The sequence below is a fragment of the Mustela putorius genome, unplaced genomic scaffold, assembly GCF_011764305.1.
Source record: "Mustela putorius furo isolate JIRA1106 unplaced genomic scaffold, ASM1176430v1.1 tig00001433_pilon_pilon_pilon, whole genome shotgun sequence".
Taxonomy (NCBI): domain Eukaryota; kingdom Metazoa; phylum Chordata; class Mammalia; order Carnivora; family Mustelidae; genus Mustela; species Mustela putorius.
The window spans coordinates 1,252,719-1,267,377 of record NW_025421741.1 but is presented as its reverse complement, the minus strand read 5'-3'; the positions used below and the strand labels follow the sequence as shown (position 1 = coordinate 1,267,377).

Genomic DNA, 14,659 nt, shown 5'->3' with positions numbered 1-14,659 from the left:
TGGGCTCTGCACTGGGTGTGGAGCCTGCTTGGGACTCTCTTTCCCTCTCCTCCTGCTCCTCCCTTCCCTCTCTCAAAAAATAAAAACCAAAAACAATTATTTAAAAAGTATTAAAATAGGGGCCCCTGGGTGGCTCAGTCAGTTAGGTGTCTACCTTCGGCTCAGGTCATGATCCCAGGGTCCCGGGATTGAGTCCCGCATCGGGCTCCCTGCTCAGTGGGGGGCCTGCTTCTCCCTCTGCCTCTGCCCATCCCCTGCTCATGCTCCCTCTCGTGTGCTCTTTCTCTCTCAAATGAATAAAACCTTAAAAAAAGTATTAAATGACATATAAAATGCCTTACTCTATTATGGTCAATTAAAAAGCACATAAAACAGAACTCACAACTCTTGAGAGTCAGACGAGCGCCGCAGCTGTGATGAGAACAAGCTGGGGAGACGCTGGCGGCCGCCCCCGCCCCCGCCCCCACAGCTGGGGACGGGCTACACTTGGCGCTCTACGCGCGGAACACTCGGGATCAGGGCACAGCTCGCGGCTCGCGCCAGTCCCCCAGACGAGAGCTCAGGGGCGCGCTACTACCCAGAGGGCTGCTGTGGGCTGACGGGACTTATGTCCATTACATAACACCATTTAAGAAATTCTCTCAAAAAAAAACCTTTAAAACATTTTGGTATTTACCTACAAATTCCAGGGAGCTTCCAAAAATTGAAATTCTATCAGCAAAGTTGTTTGTCGAATGAAAGAACAGGAAGGTGCGTGGGTGTGTGCCTGGGTGTGCACGTGGTGTGTGTGGGGGGTGTGTGTGTCGAGATGGAACTTCTGAAGAACGACCAGAATTGCACAGAGCCGAGGAGCAAACGTGTTTACGTGGGGAAAATCCGATTTCACTGCGGCCACACTTGTCAGGCCTTCGAGGTCTGGTGGGGCTAGAAACAGGGGCGCACCCAGAGGCGGGTGTGTCTGAGACAGGACGCGCCGGGCGTGCGCTTTCCAGGAAAGGAGGCGGATGCGCGCCCGCTGCAGAGGACAGACGCGGTCCCCGCAGGCCGCGCGCCGCGCCCGAGAGGAAGCCGGCGGACTCCGCTCGATGCCGAGCGACAGGCCGTGATGCAGGGCTGTGAAGCTGCTGCAGTTGTTTCAGACAAAACTGCTCACCGGGCAGTGAATTCTGTGGCCCTTCTGTGACCTGCTCTCTCGCCCAGCGGTCACGGGCGCCTCTTGTAGGCGGGCAGAAGGGTGAACGGACGGAGAGAAGACACAGGTGCCGCCCGCGTGGGCGTCGGGCAGGAGCCGCGCCGAGCCCGCCACAGCGCGCATGCGGGCAATTAGCACAGGAAAGGCCACACGGACAGAACGAGACACCCCACCCTGTGCGTTTTACATGCTGAACGAGCCCGCTAAAACTTACATAGATCTGTTCTTAGAAAACCTGGCTGTAGCTTTAGAAATCAAACTCCCAGACAACCTGGAAAGATGTCATTGGGGTTTGCAAGCTGGACCTGCAGGTGAGCCACCAGGAGGTCTGTGCTCGCCCCGCTGGCCCGGTCGCTCTGGGGAAGGAGGACCCAGCACCCGCGGCAGTGCCGCGCCACGGGCGCCCCGCACACCCACCTGGAACGGCGCGCCGTCCGATAGGCACTGGGGAGACAGTGCTTGGCTTTCGAGTGGGACCTGGGCCTGGATTTGGAGGACGAGTGGTACTTGGGGGAGCGCGACCGCGTGCGAGACCGCTTTTTGTGCTTTTTCTTCTTCCTCTCCTTCTCCTCTTCCCTCGGGGGGTCCTTACTTTTGCCGGAGGGCCCTTCCGGGGGCTTAACGTCTGAAGTGGGCAGAGGTCTGCCTCCGGCCAGTAGCGGACAGGGCACAGAACTGGCTTCCTGGGGACAGAAGCAAACGTTGGGATGTTAAGAGGAAAAGTAGGACATTTCAAAACCGCACATGTAAAATTTCAACGTTGGGGCCTCATACCATTTAACGCACCAACACCTCTCAGAAGGGAGCACGTCCTTTTCTATGGCTCTAAAACACCGCCCTGGTCTCCGGGGAAGTGGCAGATGCCAGGAGTATACGCGACAGTTTCCCCAGCCTCTGCTCGTTCACCAGCCCAGCCGGCGGCACTCGACCTCATCAAGGGAACGTGGCAGCAAGGACACCGAGGCAGGCAGAGAGCCGTGCTTGGGCTTTCATAAATCACCGCGACCTTCCACTGACCGAGAGATTCTCAGACCTCCAGCATCGGGCTTTTATGAATCTCTAAACCAATCTGAAAGTAATTTTTGAAGGAAGACCTGAACTAAGAGGTTCCTCTTTGATTGTAAGAACTCTGTCAAAAGAAAAAAGTCTTCCTTCTTTCCTTCCTGTGCCTGAGTTGATGGATGTTAAGTAAACCCTCGTGGCCATCATGTCACACACACCTCGGTGATCACGCCGCGACCTCCTGTGCATGGTGCATGTATACACCAGTCATGCCTCAGGACTAGCGGGAAAACACGGTTCTCACGGCAGTCCTCATCCAGGCAGCCCCACGGGCACAAGCTGGTCGGCACGTGCTGATCCAGCGCGATCCTGCACTCAACACACTGTTCACCATAAAGCCCAGCACCCACGCGGAACACACGGAGGTGACGCACCCCGAGGCCCCACGGCGGGAAGGTCCACAGGTGGACGAAGACAAGGGAGCCCGTCAGCTGCAACCTTCATCCAGGGCAATGCCAGTTCTAGCAATTCCTTCTGAAGAGCCAAGTGTGCACGCTGCACACCCAAGGTCCCATGCCACACCACTTTGGAACGACCACGACCTGCAAACCATGCAAATGACCCTCCAGGGCACTGGTCCCATGTGGTGCAGCCGGACAGTGAAACAGTGCTCAGCCTTTAAAAATAAGGTGGTAACCCTACGTCCACTGATGGCCTGCATCATAGTGTAAAATATCCAAGTTCACAGACACAAACCAGAATAAACCCCAAACCGACTCAAACCTGAACCTGAACCCCAGCTCATGTGCTGCCTGCCCCTGTCCCCGAGAAAGGTCCTTGATGCGCTCTAACTGAACACCACACAGACTGGGACGCCCCGCCACTCTGCATTTGAACATGGGGGGCATCCAAGGACCCAGCTGGGATGCTCTGGGGACAGCGCGAGGGGGGTGCTGAGCCTGAGGGATGGGAGCGTCTGCGGGGCAGGGCCCGCGGAATCCTGCAACTGCTCCTGTCCTCTCCTTGGGTCCTTGTGGTCCACGTGGACAAGGCCCACTGGATAAGGGGACAGTGCTTCCAACTAAAGCCACACCCCTCCCTCGGCCTCATCCCCACCTGCTGCCGGGGCCTGAGCTGTCGCTTCTGAAGCGGTGCCACCCTGCACACTCGGGAGGCAGAGACGCCCAGACCCGCCCACAGCCCGGTCGACATGCCAGGACAGGAGAAGGGCAGGCTTGATCACAGTCTCACGCAGGCTGTGCCCCCCACCCCGCCCCTACCCACGAGCAGGTGCCAGCACCAAGCTCAGAGACATGCCACCTGGAGGTTTTGGGGCCATGCCCGTTCCGCACCGACAGGATGGCAGGGGCGGGGGGACGTGTTTCTGGTGCAGCAGGCACAGGCCAGAGGCTCTGGCTGTGCAAACACAAGAGCAGGGTACCCGAAGGCCACTTAGGGGTGTCCCATCACTTGCTAAGGGACAGGTGTGCATCACTGGCCTCTCAGCTACCCTGGAGGGATTCCTGCTACACAGCGAGACAGGCCAGGGAAATTCAAGGGATACCGAGGGAAGTTTCTTGAGGACGTACAATAACGACTTGGGCCATAAAACTCTTTCAGAAAATGTAAGCAAAATGTTTGGACAAGTGCAGTAGACATCTGCTCCCCTATATGAGCAAACTGCCTGTGTGGGCAACAGCCCTTCCTGCCCCCTCAATCCATGAATTCCAGAGGACACACACACTACCGGAGCAGGGGACAGACCAGAACATCCCAACTCCCCGGTCACTGTGCCATGCGGAGGGAGAAGCACAAGAGTCCGGTCCAGCTGTCCAGGATTCAGGTCCGAGTGGGTGATGAGGTGAGTCAGGGCTGAGAACGCAGCTGGCCAGGGGACGCTGTGCCTGGAGGTGAATCCTTGATCTCCGAGGGGACTGTACCATGCTCCCACCTTAGAACACGAGTGCCGCTCTCTACCGGTTTTGTTGAGCCACGTGGGGGCAGTGGGGTCGGTTCCTGACCCTGTGCCATCAGAGACTGACTGCGCAACAAGCTGGACTTTCAACCCACTAGAAGATAGACTCAACAGCTGGCCAGCCATATCCTCTGAGCTTGGCCGCAACAACGGAAGCCGTGGCCCGTGCACGGCAGTCAGCTATTGGCCACGTGTGGCCGGTGTGGCTAGGGGCCTGGATTTTAAATTTCACTTAATTTTTTTTTTTAATTTTACTTTTTTTTAAGATTTTATTTATTTATTTGACAGAGAGAGAGAGATCACAAGTAGGCAGAGAGGCAGGCAGAGAGAGAGAGAGAGAGAGAGGAAGCAGGCTCCCCACTGAGCACAGAGCCTGATGCGGGACTCGATTCCAGGCCCCTGGGATCATGACCTGAGCCAAAGGCAGAGGCTTAACCCACTGAGCCATCCAGGCGCCCCAGAATTTGACTTAATTTTTAAAAAAGGTTTTATCCACTTATTTGAAAGCGACTGAGAGAAAGAGAGCCGGAGAGGAGTGCGAGTCGGGGGCGGCAGGGCAGAGGGAGCACTGGCCCCTCCGGAGCGGGGAGACCGGCACGGGGCCCAGATAGTGACCTGAGCTGAAGGTAGGTGCTTCAGTGACTGGGCCACCCAGGCACCCCCATTTAATCTTTATCAAATTTAACTTGATAAATTAATGACTCTGGGCGGCTAGCGGTTACCATGTAGGACAGTGCACGCCTTGAAAACACCCCTGCACACAAATGCTGTTTCTGCCTTAACCAGAATCTCCACCACCTCGCCCGCTCGAATGGCACGTACCAGCAGCCTGGAAGACAGACTCCCGCGGCTCCCCACGCCCCACTCTGGGTTCCGACGGCGCCTGGCCGAGCCCTCTGCCGCCACAATCAAGGACAGGCCGATGGGAAGACAGCGAATGAGCAGAGTTGCCTTCCTGGGCTGGAAGGTCACTATTCCAGCAACAATGGGCGAAGCACAAACCGGAAGCCGGGAGGGGAGCGCAGGGGCAGGTCTGAGCGGCACTGGGAGAATTCAAGGAGGGACTCTGGGAAACCTTAGTGCCCCCAGTTTAGGACACTGGGAAATGACACTAGCCCGTCCTCTGATCACAAAGAAGAACTTGCCAACACGCTGGCACGAACCCAACAACTATCATGTCCTGCCGTGGGGAGAGGAACTGCCCAGAAGCAGATGAGCAGGTACTTGGGAGACATGACCTCCCCTGGGAAGGGAGGCCACGTCAGCTGTCAGAGTGGGGGAACCCCGCACAGGTCGCAAGGTGCGACGGTGACTTGGACGCTGCAGACTGAAACACGTCCTCTGCAGCTGCCCGTCTGGGGGTGCCTGGCAGCTGTCGGCGAAGCCCCTGCCTTCGGCTCAGGTCATGATCCCGGGGTCCTGGCATTGAGCCCCGCTTCAGGCCCCCTGCTCAGGGGGAGTCTACTCCTTGCTCTGCCTGCTGCTCCCCCAGCTCGTGCGTGCGCTCTCTGCCAGATAAATGAAATCTTAAAAAAAAAAAAAAAAAAAAAAAAAAAAAGTAAACCACGTCTGAATCTCCATTTCCTTCCCGCCAGTCACATGTCCCGCACGGCCCCTCCCACGCAATCCGACAGCCGGAGCTGAGCGCCCACACTATTCTCTGAGTGTTCTGCTGCATGGGCGCCGCTGGTCACCCGGTCACTCACGGGCCCGCACAAGGCTCCCGCCGACACAGCGGCCAGCGCACACTCCTCCCGTGGAAGCGCTCTCCCTCGTCCGCGTCCCTCTGATTCTGGCAGACAGCGGCCGAGCAGGTCACCCTGCCCGCACCTGCTCCTGCAGACCCCAGGGCGGTGCTGATGGCTGCTGCACCCACCTCCCGCCCCTGCGCATCCCTGGCCCCAGACGGCCCTCCCTACGGGGTCACCTCTCACAGGACCAAGGCTCCTCAAGCCCGGCCTAGACGCCATCTCCGCCTCCCAGAGGCCCAGGCACATCCACACACTCATCTGCTCAGCTGCCCTGCAGGACCACCCTGGGGGACAGATGCGACTGTGCCGTCACCGGGTAAGAAACAGGCTCCCCATTCATCTTCCGAGGTGCGCTGGCGCCTTGAATACAACAGAGGCTCAACCAACAGAGGCTGGTTTTTAGTCTCGCGTCCCTGCAATCGCTTGCCGGCCCCACAAACTCGGCAGGACCATTACCTTGAACAAACTGCTAGCATCTGAAGGTGTCCTGAAACGGGCTGTTACCGCACAAATGATCACGTGACAATGCAAACGAGCTCAGATTTAGGGTCACTGGTTCCTCTGCATTCTGAACCAAGTGCACACCCCACAATGAGCCACGTCCGTGAATTTCCAAGGACTCACGTATGTGCTTTTCTGTGCCTTACAGACTGCTCCACAACATACTGCCTCACCTGCCCGCGGCGATAATCCTGCTCTACAACGTGAGATTGTACCCGGTCACAGAAGACCCCCCCTTCTGACGCGCAGGTCAGCGGGGGGATGGAGCAGGCATGTACTCCAGGAGGCCTCTACAGTGAGTGGGAAGGTGAGGGACCTGGCGACACGCACCGTGTCTAGCTGTACGCTCTTGAAACGAAATTCCAAGGCAGCCAGGCCACGGCGGACAAAGAGGAAAACCATCAGGGAAACTGATGAAAAGCCATCCCCAGCGAGAGGTTGGCAGCCAGGAGAACACGTGGACAGGCTATGGAGGCGGCCCTCGGGCGGCAGGGGCCAGGACACCAGGAGCCCCTAGGAAGTCACTCGTGTCAGGACAGCTAACGTATATGAACTAATGGAACAGATGCCATCTTTTCACCGGTCAAGACCAACAGCCGCCAGAGCCCACGGACAGCCAGTACCCACTTGGGTATTTTCACAGCCCCCGGAGAGAGACAAAACCCGCCACAATCGTGTCAGGGGCTCACTTAGTAGTGCCTGAGATTTAGGAGCCATTTCCAAGGTCAGGGGCCCATGCTGTGGCTCCACTCACTGGAGTGAGTGCGCAGGACACGGGAGCACGGTCACAGTGCTAAGACCGGGCCAGCTGCACATCCGCCCAAGGCTGGGGCAACTTATGGGCTGGCAGCAGGCGCTCACCCGATAAACACGCACAAGCACAAGCCCGATGGACACAAAGAAGAGCTCTGCGGGGTGAAAAGCCCGGCACGCACAGTAATGCACAGGGTGCGGTCCTAGGACTGAGACATTTATGTATTTAAATTTTTAAAAATCGTTATTTATTAATTAATTTTAAAAAACAGATTTTATTTATTTATTTGACAGAGAGAGAGAGCACAAGTAGGCAAAGAGGCAGGCAGAGAGAGAGAGGAGGAAGCAGGCTCCTGCTGAGCAGAGAGCCCGATGCGGGGCTCGATCCCAGGACCCTGAGATCATGACCTGAGCCGAAGGCAGAGGCTTACCCCACTGAGCCACCCAGGCGCCCTCGTTATTAATTTATTTAACAGAGACAGAAAGAGAAACACAGTGAGGGAGGAACAGAAGCAGGGGGTTGGCAGAGAGAGCAGCAGACTCCCACTGAGCAGGGAGCCTGATGCGGGGCTCCATCCTAGGACCCTGGGATCATGACCTGAACCGAAGGCAGAGGCTTAACGACTGAGCCACCAGGGCCCTCCGGACTGTGACATTTAAATCTCCATGTAGAAACAGATTGTTCTCCCTTGAGAATACATAAGCACTAAAACACAGCATTCACATAAAATGGGTTATGATTCAGCTTAAAAACCGACATCATGACAGGTGACCCAAGCTGGTCCTGGAAGCACCAATACCCCACCTCCACGAGGCCCCAAGGGCAGCCAGGCTGATGGAGACGGAAGGCATGGGCGCCCGTGGCCCTCAGCCAGCGGTGCACGGGGCAGTCTCCTTCGGGACTGTACCAGGGTCCTGACGGTGCAGGGTGGGGACGGCGGCATGCGACAGAAGTGTACTCAGTGCCGCTGAATGGCGTGCTCGGAAAGGATTAAGATGACCAGTTGTAGGTATGGTAATTTTACACAATAACAACTGCAGTGAGTAAGAACTAGTACTTCCCTGCGAATCACGAAACAGGAACACACGGGAAGGGAAGCGTGTGCTCTCCTCAGTGCCTTGCCCTTGCACGTGAACGGTCTGTGTCACGTGCACGTGGTGCTATGGTGGAAGTCGGAGCAGATGAGCTGCCGTAAAGTCCTGCGGGGTCTCAAGCCAAACCCTCAGAGGACATCCCCAGCTGCCCTGCGCACGGCGGCTCACACAGACCTGGGGGCCGCACGCCAGAGGGCCGTACCCGGGCCGGTAGGGGACCGCTGTGCCAGCAGCGGCGAGTGACGTGTGCACATCGCAGCCCACGAAGGCAGGCTGACCCATCTCCAGAAGCTGCTTCCGGCTACACTTTCACGTTGAATCTCACTTATGACAACTGCCAACATAATTATTTTTGTTTCAAAGCAATTAAAGACGTTTACTACCATCTGCTACTACTGTTACATTTTTGTTGAAACAGCGTGGGAGCTACAATCTCTCCCACTAGGTCTGCAAGGGGAATGACCCAGTGATTTAAACAAGAACCATCAACACTCATTTCCATGTATTATGATTCAGAACACACGCTCGAAAACATGAAAGGTGGGACTCGCCGTGCATGGGTAAACAGGAAAAAACCCCGAGTTGAAGCCTATCTCGCGTCTATAGGGAGGAATTCTGCTGCCGGGGGGAGGCCACAAGGCAGACTGGGGAACAGGGCACACTGATGCGGAGCAATTCTGGCTGTGACCAAGTTTTCACTCAAGCACAGCGCTGTCAGGAAGCACAGCTATGGCCACGTGACAAAATCGGCTTCAACAGCCCCACATGCAGATGTCCACAGACTACGCCATCTACTCCGCACTCACACGGCAGGGACCACAGGACGTGCGCACAGCCCGCTCCGAGCCCCCCGCCGGGAGAGTTCCAGCTCCCCGGCCCCTGCGAGCTGCAACCGTCCCAGCAGAGGCATGTCGGCCTCTGTCCCTCCCTGATCGAGCCCCAGAATGACTCCTGACGGAGACAGCGGGCTTGGCCAGCAGCAGGAGGCAGGAGCCAGGAACTCACCGTAAGGCTTTCCTCGGAAAACAAATATACCCAGCGGTTACATGTGGCCAAAATCCATCTGGAGTCATGGCCCTGGACTCTCAGAGACGTCCGGGTGATCAAGAGCACAGGGCACCTTCTCTGTCACCGAGAAAGGCCTCTCCAAGACAGGCTGGGGACCATGGGAAGCGCTGGCCGGAGCCCGGGGTGGGATGGGGTGGAGGAAGCATGGAGGGCCGGTCATGGCCGTGACATCTGAGTTTGCTTTCGAATTCAAGTGCTGATGTTGACATGAACCCGAGCAGTCACTGTTCCAGCCAAGTGTGTCCCCAGGCGGACGCACGTCCCTCTCAGGGAAGCCCCGGGCGGCCTCATGTGCTCGGGAGAGCAAAGGTTCCCAGCTGGGGAGAGAGGCCCGAGTCTCTGTGACCGTGCCTGGCACCTGCCGTGGGGGTTCTGGTGGGAGCTTCGGCCACAAGATCTGGGCCCCCCGGGGCAGGAGGCCAACACTCACCCACTTCTGCCCGGAATGCTGATGTGAACTTCAACTCACCTCCACACTGAAAGGATTTTCCTCAACTTTTCCGACTTCTGCTTCTGGCAGAGGATTTTTTAAGGTCTGTAAAAATAAAGCTGCTTTCCTTTTACGTTCTGCTTGAAGCTGCTTCTCCTTCGACTCCTTAGACGCCTGGGCCAGCTTCTCTCTGGCCGCGGCCGCGAGTCGGTCCTCCAGCTTTTGCTTTGCTTAAGGAATAAACACAGAAGAAAGCAAATGTTCACAACACGTGGTCTTTTACAAACATCTGGCTATTCTGATTTTCACAGGCAGTGAAAGGGTCATGAAATACAATGCAGTTTTCTAAAAGATTAACATAACCCAAATTTCTAGACAGATGAATCAAGCAAATTGAATTTTGAGAGACTTAGTTCCAAATGCTTATTATTAGTATTTCTAACGTTTCACCTTCAGAATCAAAGCCACAAAGTTGATGGGACCGCACAGCAGGGACAGCGGGGATCAGGGAAACCTCAGAATGCCACTCACCCCGGCCAGGGATGCCGCGCTACAAGGTTTACTCCCAACACGTGGCTCGGTTTATGGCAGTTGGTGCGAAATCAGATGCACACGCACAGAGCCGAGCCTGCCAAGGGACAGGGACTTGCACAGGCCAGGTCTGAGCGAGGCATCCTCCTACGAATGTGGCTTCACCTGTGCGCGCGCGTACAGAAAGCGCAGCGTACACCCCGGGGAGCAGAGCCAGAAGCTGACGCCGGCGTTAACTATGTGAGTGCAGAGCACGGTGTGTTCTGGGGGCGGGTGGGAGGCAGGGGGACACCCGCACCAATGCCACTGGTGGTGCCGGAGCAGCTGGTGGCCTGGCCGGGGCCCGTGTCACCTTGAAGGGTTGGATGGGCCCACGGCAGGGCATCTCCTTGTCTGGTACAGGGTCCGAGCAGGGAGCACAGGCCGAGTGTTCGGCCCAGGGCTGTGGTCAGAGCGCACAGGCCTCCTGCCCCCACGAAAGCACTCTGGGCAGACTCTGGAAACACGCTGTGGGAGCGCTGTGTCTGCCGCTTAGTGAAGAGCAGTGCTCACTGCTCTAACCAAGAACTTTCCTCGTGTACAACACCCCCACCAGACCCCTGCGGTTCTGGGGTCTGAAGGCTAGAGGTCCCGGCTGGCAGTCTCTGTCCTGCAGGCTGAGCGGGTTAAGCTTGTGTTTACGTACTTTTTTCCTTCAAGAAGTTGAAAACATATGGACAAACCTTGCTTTGCTTCTAGCTCCTCCTGGGTCAGCTGGGGCCGCTTCTCCTCAACCACTACACAGGGCGGGGTAACTGCTGGGTTCGTGTTCGTGGCACTACTGGAACTTTCCTGGCCTTCTTGGCCTTCTTCGTCGTCATCACTGTCATCATCTAGCTTAACACGATTTTTTTCCAAGGGAAGGAGATCATTTTCTTTGGCCTTGATTGCAAAGCTTATCGGAGCAAATGAAGCTATTGAGAAAAGTGAAAACGGTGATAGACTTTTAGGTATCTGGAAGCACAGAGCAGAAACCCGCAGGGGCCCCACCATCCACAAGCGCATCGGCCAGTGGGGTAGCGTCCCCAGTGGAGCCACTTCTTACATGGAGGGAGGTTCCAGGGCTGCGGGCAGTGCCTGCATGGTCAGAGAGGGCTGCTGACATGCACGCTGCATGCGGGGGGCTGGGCTGGCCCACGGGGCGCTCGGACGCAGGCACCGAGGGGAGTCAGAGTCACCGCATCTATAAAGGGTCAGTCGCTCTCAGGGTTCTCCTTCCCTTCCCAGACTCAGCATAAGGCTGACTCTGTGTAGGACAAATAGGCACATGATGCGACTCGACTAAGGAAAGGTACTTCTAAAAAACCCCACTCTATAAGGTAGCCTCTTGTTACAAAGCAAAAGTTACTGGGCCCGGTTGCCTCATTCAGCAAACACTTTAACACACCCCTGCTTCGTGTAAGACGTGATGTCTGACTACTCTAAGGCCGCCACAAAATGTGAGGTGGTGCCATGTTCTCCCCAAGAGTATCTACAAATTTTACTAAGAGAAACACAAAGGCCCGAAAGGAAATAATCTTCCCTGTCCCCATCCACACAGCACTCCCTCGCGGTGCCTGGCCCCTTCGGACACTACGGTGAAGGGGGTTTTCAACGACACCTGCCTGACTGTACTGCGCTACTTCACTCTTAAAAACCATGAATCAGGGGTGCCTGGGTGGCTCAAAGCCTCTGCCTTCAGCTCAGGTCATGATCTCAGGGTCCTGGGATCCAGCCCCGCATCGGGCTCTCTGCTCAGCGGGGAGTCTGCTTCCTCCTCTCTCTCTGCTGCCTGCTCTCTGCCTGCTTGTGATCTCTGTCAAGTAAATAAGTAAATCTTTAAAAACAAACAAACAAAAACACCCCATGAATCATTACCTAATGAAAGACATTCAAGTAAACCACAGCAAAGGGAAATTAAAAAAAAAAAAAAAAAGATTTATTTAGTCATTCGACAGAGATCACAAGTAGGCAGAGAGGCAGGTGGAGAGAGAGGAGGAAGCAGGCTCCCCGCTGAGCAGAGAGCCCGATGCGGGGCTCAATCCCAGGACCCTGAGATCATGACCTTTGCTGAAGGCAGAGGCTTAACCCACTGAGCCACCCAGGCGCCCCTGCAAAGGCAAACTTGAAAGTGCAGCACACAGCGCTGACTCGGAGAATGCAGGAAGCGCATCCGGGAAGGTACGCTCATCTTCTGGACGCACCTGAGACTTTCCATTATGCAACCTGGCAGGCTGCGGAAGGGCTGTGTCTGTGGGTCGGCAGGGAGGGGCCCAGCTGGCCCCCGAGGGCCCCACCGTCCGCACTCTGCGGCTCTACACCGCGGAAGCTCTGCAGCACATAAGCACCCTAGGTCTGCCACATAACCACGTTTTGTCCACAACTGCTTCGGGCTAGAGCACTGTCACATGCCACGTGCTGCGAAAGGCACAGCTGGTGAGTCCCCCGGAAAATCCGCAGCACACTGCCTGTCCCCATGCACAACACACCCTGCACAGGGGCCACGAAGACAAAGGTTCGTTAGGGGAGCCCACATTAACCGCAGGACTGTTACACAGTCCCCTCTTCCGCAGACACACTAAATCATCTATGGGTGACAGGCTACGATGTCGGGGACTCGCGAAGGCAGCGGGGAGACTGGGGTGCTGCACTCATCATGGCACGCTGCATCTATACACCCTGACATTTTCTGTGAGAAAACAAGCTTAATATTACTCTTTACCACCTATAGTAATACGATCTCCTTAACAACATACAGCCAAGAGACCTTAAAAGGCAGAATAGTCACTTAAATGTCAACCAAAATTCCTCACGGACTTGGGGCTACAGCAGCACATTCCAAGATAACTTTAACGATTCTCAAAACATCTCTTCCTCCAGACTGAATAAACCAGCCCTCAACAAACGCCGTATTTTAAAATACCCGCTTCTGGAACACTTCCTATGCTAACGTGTACGGACCCCGGCACGTATGCGTGTGAAACGCAAGGCCAGAAGCCCAGTTACTGGCGCAGATGCTGAAGCAAGTCCGCAACGGCACAAGGGCCAACCCCGGGCCTCACCTCACGAAAGTGCAGCCCCGTCCGGGATACTGCTGGGCTTCCTGCTTATAGGTGGGGAACCGAGGCTACAAAGGCCAAGTAACTTTCCCAAGGAGCTGAGCCAGGGAGCAGGGGACCGGAAACCCCTCCTTCACGTAGGGAACCTGGCCCGGCTCCCCCTCCGGCAAGGGTGCAGCAGCTCCGGCCCTGCCTCCACGGGCACAGCCTCCCTTCCCCCGCCTCCGCGCGGCTGCTGCTTCCTCCTCCAGCCCCAGCTCACAGACGCCCGCCTGGCCTCTCTCTTCCACAACTCTTCGGGTTTCGCATCGTGTATCCACAGCCCGCTCACCCTGGGCTGCAGGGCGTGGGGCCAAGGCGGCTGGGAGCCGGGCCGGGGAGCTCGGTCAGTGCGTGTGTGGCACACACAGTCCCCACGCCTGCATCCTGCACAGGCGCGCCCCCGCAGGTGAGGGGCCAAGCCTCGTTATGAATGTCAGCCTTCGAATGGACTGCGTTCTCTACGGAAAACTGACACCACAGATGGACAAAACGAAAGATCAGCCGTGGCACAGACACGCAGGCGTGCCTGGGGCCACACTCGAGCGTTGCAGCCCACTCCACTCGGGGAGCCACACTGTGCCATGTTCCCGTGGCAGCAGAGATCCTTTTTAAAAACCGGAGTTTCATTTCTTGGTCTGGACGTTCCAATGTATTTCACAGTTTCCCACGACTACGTCTGAGGGTTTACCTCTACGAGCCCACGAGCCCCGCAGGGAGCACTCGGTCGGGGCACCGGCCCAGCCGCAGGTGTCGGGCGTGAGCACGTGGCTGTTCTAGGAGCTGCGCCCATGTGCGCTTGCAAAGACGGTGAGGGCTCCTGCTGCCCTGAGCCTCTCCCTCTCGGAGCGTTATGCATAACTTGACTGATTTGAGAGGCAAAAGGCAGCATCTTGTTAATGCAGATACACTTTATAAAAATTTAAAAATGTATCTCCTGACCATCATTTTCTCTTCTTTGGTGAGCGATCTGCCGAGTCCTTGGTCTACTACTTCTTTGCCACGCTGTCTTTCCTCACTGGTCACTGAGCTCTTCCCACAGTGTGCACAATGCCCCTTCTCCGGCCATGTGAACCGTCACCAACATTTTGACATTTGTCATTTAATTTCTTTCAGGTCCTGCCCCCATCAGACCTCCTTACCTTCCTTAGGATTTATGGCTTCAATTTCTAGAAAGTCTATTCTAATTCTTAGATTATGAAAAAGAAACTGACGTTATTTTCTTCTATCTTCGTGTTTCTATTT

The 14,659-nt window shown here is 56.1% G+C and overlaps 1 protein-coding gene across 3 annotated transcripts in view; it reads right to left on the bottom strand.

The window, feature by feature from the left end:
- The window catches only part of LOC101687336 (splicing factor SWAP), a 66,995-nt gene that overhangs the window by 15,358 nt on the left and 36,978 nt on the right, over window positions 1-14,659 (bottom strand). For 2 of the 3 annotated variants that reach the window (XM_004779559.3, XM_004779560.3), the window contains exons 12-14: window positions 11,021-11,251; window positions 9,807-9,997; window positions 1,610-1,875 (exon numbers count right to left, since the gene is read on the bottom strand). In XM_004779559.3, the coding sequence (XP_004779616.2) occupies window positions 1,610-1,875; window positions 9,807-9,997; window positions 11,021-11,251 (688 nt within the window). The remainder of the gene's footprint in view (window positions 1-1,609; window positions 1,876-9,806; window positions 9,998-11,020; window positions 11,252-14,659) is intronic. The other variant, XM_045087640.1, reaches the window with a different exon arrangement.